The 13,583-nt window shown below is 44.7% G+C and overlaps 1 protein-coding gene across 1 annotated transcript; it reads right to left on the reverse strand.

Moving 5' to 3' along the window:
- Window positions 1–4,060: 4,060 nt before the first annotated feature.
- Window positions 4,061–11,941, reverse strand: Mrpl20 (mitochondrial ribosomal protein L20). Its single transcript, XM_048417211.2, has 4 exons — window positions 11,783–11,941; window positions 11,590–11,700; window positions 6,982–7,059; window positions 4,061–4,421 (listed from the first exon to the last, which is right to left on the reverse strand). Exons 1-4 carry the CDS (start codon window positions 11,867–11,869, stop codon window positions 4,248–4,250), a joined length of 450 nt encoding a protein of 149 aa, XP_048273168.1. The 5' UTR covers window positions 11,870–11,941; the 3' UTR covers window positions 4,061–4,247.
- Between the last annotated feature and the right edge of the window lie 1,642 nt (window positions 11,942–13,583).

The raw sequence follows: 13,583 nt of genomic DNA on the forward strand, positions 1-13,583 counted from the left end.
CATGGAGGCTCTGAAATACATCTCTCCTGACAGGCCGTCCTCTCTAGGACCTAGGGGCAACATACCCCACCAGTGCCATGGGGCTGACAGGGTCTGTTGAGATGTCTGTCACTCCCCTTGGAATCTGTTTGCTTTTGTTTCATTGAAGATAACCAAGCAGCTGGAGAGTGGGTGCTAGGGCCCTGGAGGCACTCTTGAGCAACTCAGTCACTCTGTCCACTTCACCTCAGAATCTGATTAGATTGTTCTAGTCAGGTGTGGAAGGTGTGTCCTACCCTGTTGGACCAAAGTTACTGGTCATGTGGGATAGCCATCAGCCTCTGGATCCAGAGCTTTGCCAACCAGGGCTTGGTTCCCCCTCTTCCACTGCTGACATTTGATTTCCAAAGTGTATTTCAATTACCCAATGATAAGAATCATTGTCTTTTCCTGTGTAAATGTCAGGAGAGAGAGCACAGTGTCCTGGGTGAAGACTGCACCGTGCACAGAGCAGTCTCATTTCCAGCCTCTGCTGGTAGGATGTTTCAGTGTTCCAAGGTCCTGGAGCTAGTGAAAGACATGCTTAATGAAGAACACTTTCTCTGTAGTTTCTTTTCCTTTATAATTTACAAAAGTAAAGCATTTCTTAGTGATTTAAGAATGTTAAATGATTCTAAATCAATGTAAATAAGATGATCTACTACAAAACATAAAAAAAAAAAACCCACTGGCTGCCCTTCCAGAGCTCAGTTCAATTCCCAGCAACCACATTAATGGCTCACACCCATCTATAATGGGATCTGATGCCTTTTGTCATGCAGGCATACATACATAAAATATTTTTTAAAATATTTATTTATTTGTTTATTATGTATACAGTATTCTGTCCGCAGGCCAGAAGAGGACACCAGGCTTCATTACAGATGGTTGTGAGCCACCATGTGGTTGCTGGGAATTGAACTCAGGACCTTTGGAAGAGCAGGCAATGCTCTTAACCGCTGAGCCATCTCTCCAGCCCATAAATAAATATTTTTAAGCGCAAATTAAAAAGTGGAAAAGTGAGATTTTTTTTTTGTGGCAGGTACAGACGAAGAATGGCCAGAGATTTTGAAGGTCGGTAGGAAAAGGCTTGGAGTTGACCCTATAGACAGTGTTTACGAATATCCCTGATTCCATTCCTGACTTGTGTAGTTTCACCAAAACTATGCACTAGATGTGGTTATTACCTGTCAATACTCAGTTGTCTTAAGCTTTCACCAAGATTACAGCTTCGGTGGGAAAACTGGGAGGACGCTGGAAGGGAAGGAGGTTCCTGGATAGGTCCCATTCAAGTATCTTGAGCGTCAAACAAAGCTGCCAATAGCCAGCATTTCACAGTCCAGCGGTAGTGGGTTGATTTGATTCCATTGCCTAAGCACATCCAACAAAGACCACATCTCCTGTCCTCTACCCATGCTGCCCATATTGCTGACCACCTATCTCCTCCCTAGGCTGCAACTCCAAGGTGGACACAAGGATCCAAGGTTGTCGCTGCCTAGCTGCTTGCCCATTCCCTAAACTGAAGCTGGCCAAAGGATTGGAAGAGATTGATGGCTCAAGTCAGACTCTGGTACCGGAGATGGCTGTTAACACCCAAAAGGAAGAGAAACCTAGGCTGGATAGGGATGCTGGGTACAACTCACAGGGGTCTGCAGCACCTGTTGTCTTTATTAACTACAAAACAGAGCTCAGTGATGGGGCCAAAAGGGTCTGTTATCTTCTACCCCATCTATTCAATAACCACTGGCTAATGAATGACAGTTTTGTAAGTAAAACACAAATACTTAGTGCAGTGACCTTTAAACTGATGACAAAAACTAAAAAATTCAAAGGGACCTTGTAGGACTCTTCAGTAATGGAAGCCAAAATTAAGCTGGCCGACAGTGATAATGAAAACAGAAGACATATCCAAGTGATCTGTTTTGAAAGATTTTATTTAATTTCTTTTATGTACATTGGTGTTTTGTCTGCATTCATGCCTGTATGAGGGTGTCAAATCCCCTGGATCTGTCATTACAGACAGTTGTGAACTGCAGTGTGGGTACAAAGGATTGAACTGGGTCCTCAGAAGTAGTTAAATGCTTTTAGCCACCGAGCCATCTCTCCAGCCCCAATCCAAGTGATTTTTTTTTTTCAGTTTTTCGAGACAGGGTTTCTCTGCAGCTTTGGAACCTATCCAGGAACTAGCTCTTGTAGACTAGGCTGGCTTCAAACTCAGAGATCCACCTGCCCCTGCCTCCCGAGATTTAATCCTGTTGGGATTAAAGGCATGCATCACCACCACCTGGCCCCAAGTCATCTTTAGGGACCGGGAATATAGCTGAGTTGATAAGAGTGCTTGCCTAGCATTCATGGAGCTCTGGGTTCAATACCCTGTGTCCCAGAAACTAGGCCTGGTGCTGCATACCTATGATCCCAGCACTTGGGAGGTAGAGGCAAAGATCAGGAATTCAGAGTTACCCTTCTTTCTTTGTAAGTTCAGCCTAGACTGAGCTACATGAAACTGTCAACAACAAAATGCAGGAGGCAGATGTTCAGGACTTAATTAATTATATATGGTGCTAGGAGTGGGCACTGAATCCAAAGAAAGAGCTCAGAATGATTCCCAAGCAATGGTGGCATAAGATGAGGGACAGTGGCACTAAGTACAGCATGGTCCCCACTGCAGGAGACAGGCACTGCGGGTTCTCCTATAGCAGGGGGTCAACGAACAAAGCAGAATTGGGCCTTTCCTAGATAAACATGGCTGGCCATTGTATAACAGTTTCTCCAAGATAAACATTTCACCTTGAGGAGGAAGTTAGTGAAGACAAAAGGATATTCTTAAAGGAAATAAAACAGTTAATTCATCAGGGAAGTTTTTTAAGATACAAGTAGCCAGGCCTGGTGGCACATGCCTACGATCCCAGCACTCAGGAGACAAAAGCAGGTGGACCTCTCAGTTTGAAGCAGCCTAGTCAACAAAGTGAGTTCCAGGACAGTTTGGGCTATTTAGAGACACTATTTAACAAAATAGGTTCAGGATGTCCCTGAAACTGGCCAAACTCATTAGGTCCCTCCCCAAGCATGTCTATCATCAGCTGTAAGGACAATTGAGAGACTGTCAGACAAGCCAGGCTGCCTGGAAAAGACTCTCCTGGTTGTTGAACTGCCTGTAAGCTGTGCAGTGCACTCCAGTCTTCATGAGTCACCATCATGTCATGGTGGGGTTTGGTGAGAGAGCTGTGAGTCATCTCTGCTCCCGTACATAACCCAGTAAACTCACTGGCTCACCACTGGACTTTAATAGTGTCTTCACTTTGGTCCGTCAGTGGTTCCCGACTGGGCTGAGTACCCTTGTGTCCTACCATACTGTCTCCCCACAAAGCAGACTGAAAAATGGTCTGATAAGATTTTACTATAACAGAGAACAAAGTAAATCATGGTCAGGGTCTCCAGGAAGTGGCTTTGGTGGACCAAATCATGGGAGGCAAACAGTGGATACCATAATGACAGTAAGGGAGTGCAAACTACAGAACCTGATAGAGGCATGGAAATAAGGTGTTTTAGAAAGACAGAAGGCTCAAGTGAGCCAGGATCCCAAGAGAACAAGAGTTGGGCCTAACCTGACACATTATCCACTGCAGGAGGAAGAGTGACAGAGTCTCCATTATACAGGATCAACAGACCCCAAAGCTACAGAGAAACCCTGTCTGGCTCAGCAGCTGAACCACTGCACACATGCCATATATATATATATATATATATGTGTGTGTGTGTGTGTGTGTGTGTGCCATATATATAAAGAGGTTAATATCAATCCTGTTTACAGTAAGTTTACACACTGGGGTACTTATTAAGGAAGACCAGAAAACAGGGTCATTTCAGAAACCTGGTATAGAACCCCTGCTTATAGGGAAAAGCAGCATGCAAAGCCGAATCCTACTATTCCCATGTATCAGCCTCTCCCATAACAGGCAGTCAATGACAAGTACATGGGTGCTGCAGAGGCTTTATGCATATAAAGGTGTGTTTGTCTGATGCCAGAAAATAACTCACAAGCTGAACACTGCAAAGGCTTTATTTGTACAAACTTTACATGATAGTTTTGGGGATATATCACTGGGTAAAAAACTTTTCTCTCAGGCCTGTTGCTAAAATGTAAATAAATACAAATCAGGCTTTACTGGTAACTAGACAATCCTTTTGCGCCTATCTTGCTTATAACAATTTCCACAGCACTGCAGTCTTCAGTGGTACTGTACCACTCTGGAAAAGATGCCCTCTGGCTCCTTTCCATCCCCCAGAGCTGCAGCAAATCCTTCCTGCTGCCTCCTCTTAGCCAAAGCTGCCAAAGATTTAAAAGTCTTTGGTTCATAGATGGCCAGGTCCACAAGTACCTTCCTGTTGAGCTCCACCTGGCACTGGGAAGACAAAGAACCACAGCCTGTAGTAAGCATCAGAAACCATTTGAGAAAGCTAGGTAGGTAATGGTGGTGCACGCCTTTAATTCCAGCACTGTGGAGGCAGAGCAGGCAGATCTCTATGCATTCCAGGCTAGCCAAAGACTATATAGTGAGACCCTATCAAAAGACAACAAAAGACAACAGAAATTACTTCAGTAGAATACAGGAGATCCCACGTGGGAAAAGACAGGAGGATGCAGCCATAAGACCTCTAGTGAATCTAGAGTAGCTAGCACCACTCCACTGGTATGGAACAGTTGAGAACTGTGGGATAGGCAGAGCAAGAACATCTTGCCTGTAAAACATAGCAGGATACTGTAGGATAAATGTGGGTAGGGACAAGGAAGAGTCTTGTAGAAGCTGTGACAAAGAAGAGCCAGCTGAAGCCCAAGCCCATAATTAGGGTCAGAGGTCACTTGTGCACTAAGCCTTCTGGCCTGGGCTAATCCTTTACTGTAATTCAGAGATACATAAGCTCATTAAGACTACAGGGCCAGCAGAAGCAGGCGAGTTCACGGTGAGACTCTTCCTTAAAGGAGAGAGAGCCTATAGGGCTGGGAGTGTAACTGAGTGGCAGAGTGCTTATGCACAAGGCCCTGGATTCCATCCCCAGCATGATAATAAAAGTAACAGGTGATTTCAGAAAGCAGGTAACTTCCACCAGTGAGCCGAGAAAAGAAGGGGATGGGCTGCATATAGTAAATACTGCTATCAAGCACTGAGTGACCTGGGACTGACTGACTTGGTGTTCTTGTTTTGTTTTGAGACAAAAATCTGTTATGTAGCTCTGGCTGTCCTGGAACTTACTATTTAAACCAGGCTGGCCTCAGACTCCAGAGATCCACTCCTCCACGTCCTCCCCTCCCCCACCCTGACTGCTGTTATGCACCACCATACCATGCACACCTGGGATTGAGTTTCAGGCCCACATCAGTAGAATGGGAGATACAACATCACCTCAGCTCATGCAGAGGACCCTACACCAAGTCTGTGACAAGGTAGAAGTAGAATGTCTACTCCCCTCTTCCAGAGGACCCAGGATTAATTCCCAGAACCTACAGGGCAGTTCATAATCATCTATAACTCTTCTGGCATTGAAGGACACCAGGCATAGATGCAATACACAGACATACATGCAGGCAAAATAACTTCTGTACATAAAATTAAAAAACAAAACAAACCTCAAACTCAAAAGTTAAAGTTAGTTTTCTACCTTTTTTTCTTTCATACAGAAACATATAAACTGGCAACTGTTGCAGGATATTTAATCACACTGTGTGAGAATGTGTCTCTGTCCTTCCTTGCCTGCCTAAGGCACCTTCTGATTGATTTAATAAAGAGCTGAATGGCCAAAAGTTAGGCAGGAGAGACTAGGCGGAACTTCCAGGCCGAGAGAGGAACTCTGGGAAGAGACATGGAGGAAGTAGGCTGTGCTGTATGGATGAGAGGTAACTAGCCATGTGGCAGAATGTAGATTAGTATAAACAGACTAATTTAAGGTTTTTTTTTTTTAAAAAAAAAAAAAAGATTTCTTTGTTTGTTTGTTTACTATGTATGCAGTGTTCTGGGCACTAGATCTCATTACGGATGGGTGTGAACCATCATGTGGCTGCTGGGAACTGAACTCGGGATCTCCAGAAGGACAGTCAGCACTCAACCTCTGAGCTATCTCTCCAGCCCAACTAATTTAAGTTTTAAAGAGCTAGCTGGGAATAAGCCTAAGCTAAGGTCAAGTTTTCATAATTAGAAAAAAAAATCTCCATGTCATTATTTAGGAGCTGGTGGTTCAAAGAAAGACGTGTTACATTTGGCACCTCACATTGGGGACCAAAATGTTTTTTTTTTCACCAGTACAACGGCTGCACCTGAATCTACAGCTGTTTCAGCCAGTAGTTGTGGCTGCAGTTACTGGGTCACCTGTTAGGCAGCAGCCTGGTGGGACTTTTATGTCCACTGGATTCACCTCCTGCTGCCACCAACAAATGTAGTTTTTCACCAAATCTCTATCGTTCTGTTTATCAATAAAACTCAGGAGTCAGAGGTTGGGGTGAAAACCTGCTAGCTCAGAAAGGTTGAGAAGCAACTGGCTGGCCTTCCAGCATCTCAGAAATAGAGCATCCTTTGCTCCACCAAACCAAAAAACACTGCCACACTCAAAGTCCCTCCCTGAATCTCTCCATCCGTCTTCCAGACTCCCTCTGACTTTTTGATTACTTTCTGTCAACTAGTTGCTGGCTCTTCCTCCTGACCCAAGGTTGATTTTATTTAATTAATGCAACCGCAAATTCAGGATTCACAGTGTGATTGAATATCCCAAAACAGTCAACTGTATGGCATGCTCTATTTACAATGTGCTGAACTATCAACAAGGCAAGGGAAAAGCAGGTAGGTTTCCAGAACTCCAGAGAAACAACAGAAAGTAGTTCAGGGTGCAGGCCTAACACTCATGTCTACCCATCGACATCTGATGGGCTAATTCCTTTAAATGCTCAACACCTCAATAAGGCCCTCAACTTACCTTAATTAAGTTGACCATGAATGCTGGGTACTGTAAGCCATGTTCCTGGGAGGCAGCTGAAATTCGATTAATCCAGAGCTGGAATTAAAATAGATGTTTGAAAATGGATTAAAGACCTCAACATAAAGCCAGTCACACTGAACCTCATAGAAGAGAAAGTGGGACGTACACTTGAACACATTGGCACAGGGAACCACTTCCTAAATAGAACCCCAGCAGCACAGACACTGAAAGAAACAATTAATTAAATGGGACCTCCTGAAACTAAAAAGCTTCTGTAAAGCAAAGGACACGATCAACAAGACAAAACAACAGCCTACAGAATGGAAAAGATCTTCACTAACCCCACATCAGACAGAGATCTGATCTCCAAAATATACAAAGAACTCAAGAAATGGACACCAAAACATCACATAATCAAATAAAAAAAAAATGGAGTACAGACCTAAACAGAGAACTCTCAACAGAGGAATCTAAAATGGCTGAAAGACACTTAAGCAAATGTTCAACATCCTTAGTCATCAGAGAAATGCAAATCAAAACAACTATGAGATTCCATCTTACACCTGTAAAAATGGCCAAGATCAAAAGCACTGATGACAACTTATGCTGGAGAGGTTGTGGGGTAAAGGGAACACTCCTGCATTGCTGGTGGGAATGCAAGCTGGTACAGCCCCTTTGGATGTCAGTGTGGCGATTTCTCAGAAAATTAGGAAACAACCTTCCTCAAGACCCAGTAATACTACTTTTGGGTATATATCCAAAGGATGCTCAATCGTGCCCCAAGGACATGTGCTCAACTATGTTCATAGCATATCTGGTTGTTTGTCATAACCAGAACTTGGAAACATCCTAAATGCCCCTCAACTGAAGAATGGATAAGGAAAATGTGGTACATTCACACAATGGAGTACTACACAGCATAAAAAAATAACGACATATTGAAATTTGCAGGCAAATTGAGCTAGAAAACATCATTTTGAGAGAGGTAACCCAGACCCAGAAAGACAATTATCATATGTACTCACTCATAAGTGGTTTTTAAACCTAAAGCAAAGAAAACCAGCCTACAAATCAAAATCCAAGAGAACCTAGACAATAATGAGGACACTAAAAAAGACATACATGGCTCTAATCTACATGGGAAATATAAAAAGACAAGATCTCCTGAGCAAATTGGGAGCATGGAGACCTTGGGAGAGGGTTGAAGGGGAAGGAAGAGGCAGGTAGAGGAACAGAGAAAAATGTAGAGCTCAATAAAAATCAGTTAAAAATAGATGTTTGATATTGACTTCTTTCTTTCTTTCTTTTTTTGGAAACAGGGTCTCACTATGTAGCCCTGGCTATCCTTGAACTCACTATGTAGACCAGACTGCCCACAAACTCACAGAAATCTGCCTCTCTCTGGCTCCCAAGTGCTGGAACTAAGGGTCTATACCACCACACCATGCTTCAGGAAGGTTTGATACTGATTTCTGAATGTTGTATCCACATCTTGTTTCCAGCAAAGGTTCTGACTGAACTAAAAATTGATTGTAAAAATAAGTAGAAAAGATGTTTTCTTCTCAGGTAAACAGGCTTTTAGGACAAACAGCAAAGGCTGATATACTTCATACAGACAAGCCCTACTCTGAACCACAAGCAGACAGAACTCCATAAGAAAAAGCAGGACGATCAGGAGTTAGACCCAGCCTAGGTTATAATTTGTGACATTGTCTCAAAAAAGCAATGCACACAGACAGTACTGGTGGTACAAGCCTTTAATGCCAGCACTCAGAAGGAAGACACATCTCTGGGAGTTAGAAAACAGCCTGGTCAACATAGCAAATTCTAAGACATCCAGAGCTACACAGTGGGACCCTGTCACAAAAAAAAAAAAAAAAAAAAAAAATTACTAAAAGGAAAAAAAAATGGTGGTGGTGGTCCAAGCCTTTAACCCCAGCATTCAGGAGGCAGAGGTGCAGGCATGCAAGTTCCAGGACAGCCTGGCCTACCAACCAAGTTCCAGGACAGCCAGGGTTGTTACACAGAGAAATCTTGTCTTAAAAAAAAAAAAGTAAAGGAACAACTTCAAACTTGAGGCCAGCCTGGTCTGGTCTATACAGTGAGTTTCAGGGTGGGTAAGGCTATATGGCAAGATTCTATCTCAAAAACAAAACAAACAAAACCCAATAAAAGACAGGCAGACAGGCAAGGCTAGACCTGGTAGTGTAGGCCTGTAACCCCAGCTCCCAGAAGACCTGACACGTGATTGCAAAGCTAGGCCATAGAATGAGTTCAAGTCCAGTCTGGGTAGTTAGTGCTCTGTGATAAATGATTTCCCTGGAGCTTGCAGGCCAGGCACCCTACCATGTTCAGACCCCAGTTAGAGACCTCATCTCAAAACAAAACAAAAAACAAACAAAAACCAGGTGGATGGCCTCTGAGGAATAACACTTGAGACTGACCTTTACCTACCACACACGCACATGAAACTGGCTGGGGACACAACTCAGAAATCTATAGGCCACAGAGATGGCTCATATTACTTGGCAATTCTGATGACCTGAGCTCAATTCCTGGAACTCAAGTGAAAAAGCTGGATGTGGGGCTGGAGAGATGGCTCAGCGGTTAAGAGCACTGGCTGTTCTTCCAGAGGATCTGGGTTCAGTTCCCACCACCCACATAACAGCTTACAACTGCCTGTAACTCTACCTCCAGAGGATCCAACACCCTCACACAGACATGCATGCAGGCAAAATACCAATGCACATGAAATAAAAATAAATCATTAAAAAAAAGCTGGAAGTTGTAGCATCCATCTACAATCCTAGCACTCCTATGGTTAAGCCATAAATTCATAGGCCAGCTAGCTTAGAGTACAGGGTATAGCACAATCAGCAAGGCAGCTCCTGCCTCAACAAGGCGGAAGGCTAGAACTGTTACCCCTAACCTCCTAACCTCCACATCCATCCATATGCATGAGTACATGTACACACAGAGAACCCATGCCTAGCATGCTCAAGGCCCTGGTCATTCAATCCCAAGTACTGCCTCCCTCTCCCCCATCAAAAAAAAAAAGACAAGCAAGGAAGTCGCCCAGTGCAAACCATGTGCATGTACCAATAAAACAAAGATTGAGATTCTGTGGCAGACAGAGGAACATAGCAAACTCTATGGAAGGGAGAATCCTTGAAGGATCTGGCTGCAAACACCTTAACATCTGGAAAGACACAAGAATCTAGAAGTACGAATCAAAGAGACCCTGACCTGGAGACAGCAATGTTAGGTTTCTTCAGTATAACTGGTACGTGCCTCTGTTCTTACACATTAAACATCAGTGGGTTGTTGTTTGTTTTGCAGAGTGAGAGTGATCTTTTAATCTTTTTTTTTTCACACAAAGGTACAGTAGTTCCTAAAATTCTCAAGTTTGAACCCACATGAGAATCCCAGGGTGACCATGAGACTGTCCCAAGCCCTGAGACCCTTCCACTGAGGCAGCAAACACTCACTTTACATACTATAAAGGGACACCCCCATATTTTCACAACAGTGCAGCACAAATCACCAGGTCCTGGGGCAATACCACCCTACTCCAAAGGCTGGTGCATTTGAAAACAAACAGAAACTCAAATCAACATTATTCAGACTGTGAACACAGATATCATGATGTACCCACATTCTGGTTGGGGGGGTCATTTGTATAAATATGGGTATGTCATGTGTGGAAAATGTGTATATGGGTGCCTATGGAGACCAGGAGTCAGATCCCCTGCAGTTAGAAGTATGGGCAGTTGTGAGTTGCCTCATGAGGGTGCTGTGAACAGAACTCGGATGATACAGAAGACCAGCGAGTCCTGCAGCCATTTCTCCAGCCTTAGGGAGCACTTTCTGACTCCTATCATATGGGCCTGCCGACTTACTCATAGGTACTTGTAACAGCTACAAGCTAGGCTCCAAGTACAGCTCTCAAACTGCAAAAGCACAAACCAAAACCCTTTGAAGGGACGCTAGTAGGTCCGAGCATAACAAATATGGCTCGGGCAGGCCTTGTCCTTCCACTCTTCCCTCTTCCTTGCTAAAAATTGTTAGATTACACTCCCAAAGCTAGCCTTTATTTGGTCACTTCCTCCTCCTGAGGCTGACTACCAAGGTCCAGCTATCCAAATATTGAAGTCCAGCAAAAGCCCCCTGTGGCTACCCTGACTAACCTGTCCTATTAAAAATAAACACCCCATCCTAACAGGAGGCTTCCTCTTTCACCTTTTTAAACTGTCATTTGCCTGTGGGGCAAGCCTGTTTCTTCTCTATCCACGGCAGACCTTTGTCGCTATGGGATAAGCATCCCTCGCCCTTCTCCCGGTCCTCTAGCTCCTGTCTTGTCTCTTTTCCCATGCATTTTGTCCCACTGGGGCAAATCAATCTCCTTTGCGCTGAGAACTTGGTCTAGGGTTGTCTTGTGCCAATGCCGGTCCTTTCGCCCTTCACACAGTTTCTATCCAGGGTGAGGTGAACTCCAAGAGAATGAAGGCCAAGCTCCTGTAGTCGAGTGTGGAGGAGAGCCTAGCTCTCGGGGAGATGAAGGACAAGCTTGGGGGTCGGGATGGGACCCCCAGGGTCGGTGCTTACGGTCCTCAGGTTCCGCTTCTTCAGTCTGCGGGCCTGCGTGCTCTTCACGAAGGCTCTGGTTACCGCCCTGACGGCCAGCCGGTAGCAGCGGTTCTTCCTACCCCTAAAATGCTGGAAGAAGAAAAAGATGGGAGTCTGGATGGTAGCGCACAACCTTTCCCGCGCCCCCGGGGATCCCAGCACGCGCACTCACCCGAGCGTGCTTCAGCACCTCCTGGACCCGCCAGAACCGGTCGGTGAGGCGGTTCCGCAGCCAGAGCCGCGTTGTAAGGAACACCATTCTGGGCTCCCGCGATCCGAGCGGCTGCCATAAGCATTTCCGGGTCAACGGGCAGAGAGACCAGCCAGGCCGGGTGTGCGCGCGCACAGTCTTCCGGGATGCCCCTAGGCTTGCTCCCTGAGTTCCGTTGTGCGTGACGGTCAGCAAGCACGGGGAGCAGCAGAACGGACCGGATGCGTGGAGCTGATGTCAGGGACTGGAAGGATCGAGGCGGCGGGGCTGAGGAGGACAGGAAAGGCAGTTGCGCACGGAAATCAGATTTCCAGAAACGAAAGAACCTTCAGTGGCCTGCTCTTGTGTGGTCATCAGTTAGTTGTCCCTAAATGAGTGACAGAAATTAAGTCAAGGCAGCTTCATTCTAAAAGCAGCTAATCTAATTTTGCTTATTTGTTTTATTTTTTGGGGTTTTTTTCGAGGCAGGATTTTTCTGTGTAGCAGTTTGTCCTGGAGCTCGCTTTGGAGACCACGCTCACCTCGAACTCTCAGGGCTCCGTCTACCTCGGCCTCCCGAGTGCTGGGGTTTAAGGCCTGCGCCACTACACCCCTGTATGGCAGCTAGTCTGAGTCGCAGGCCCAGATAAGCAAAGGTATCTACTGTTCTGAAAAAGATGTGCCTACGGGATGAAAGCTAACCTCCTATGGGTATAGAAAGCCAAGTTCGGGGAATGAAGGGCTCCCAGAGCCGGGTGTGGTAGGGGAAAAAAAAAAATGCTATAGGGAGATGAAGGCCAAGCTGGGGGTCGGGGTGGGACTAGACTTTGTAAGAGCAGCACATCACCTTTACTTAGAGTAAAGCTCTGACTGACTTAAGAAGAAGTTGGCTACCATCTTTTGTTTCTTTTAGTTCTGAATTCTCTGACCTCTTGGAACTTTTCAGAGACTTACTTGAACATGCACCCTTTCACCTGATCCCATCAACCAATCAAAATTCCACATACGTATTCAAATTAAGGCAGCTCATTTTCGAGACACCCCCACACTGCTACTGGGACTGGCTTCTCTATTTCGGAATAAACTTCGCTTGCTTGCTTGCCCTTCGACAGTCCTTGCTTCCCTTTCTTTTCAGCCGTGAGACAGGATCTGTGTGACTCAAAAAACTGACGACTAGTTGCATGTGGTGGTGTCCCAAGCACTGGAGAGGCAGAAGCAGGAAAACCAAGCCTCAAAAAGCTAAAACAAACAACAAAAGCAAACAAAAAATTAATAATATGTACTTATTTTTGTTGGGGGGAGCATATGGAAGTGAAGAAAAAAATCTCAAGTGTTGCAGAAAGGAACACACAAACCAAGGGAAAGTAATTTGGCAAGAAAATTTTTTTTGCAAAAGAAGAAAATCTAGAGTTTAGAAAGACCCAGAGTTGAATGAGGAACTTGTTAAGGTCAGGGAACAAGAACAAAGCAGTCCAATTATTATTAGCTGACGTGCCTTTCTTGCTAGGGCTGGTTAATGATCAAAGGTAGTGATTAATTACTGTACCCATTCCTGCCCTCAATCTCCTGATAAAAGAAACTATTGTTGAGTGGATATGCACCCTAAAGATTTAAAGTAGAGCTGAGTGATTCTTTTCATATATAAGTTTAGATTTGTGATTCCTTTAAGATTCCTAATAAGATTACCTTTCAAGATAAGTAAGAAAGTGATTGGCCCTTTCTTTGTAACCATAAAACACAGTCTGCTAGCAAAAGAATATCTTGCTTGCTTACATACTGTTAA

Source organism: Myodes glareolus, chromosome 6, assembly GCF_982192425.1.
Source record: "Myodes glareolus chromosome 6, mMyoGla1.1, whole genome shotgun sequence".
Lineage (NCBI taxonomy): Eukaryota > Metazoa > Chordata > Mammalia > Rodentia > Cricetidae > Myodes > Myodes glareolus.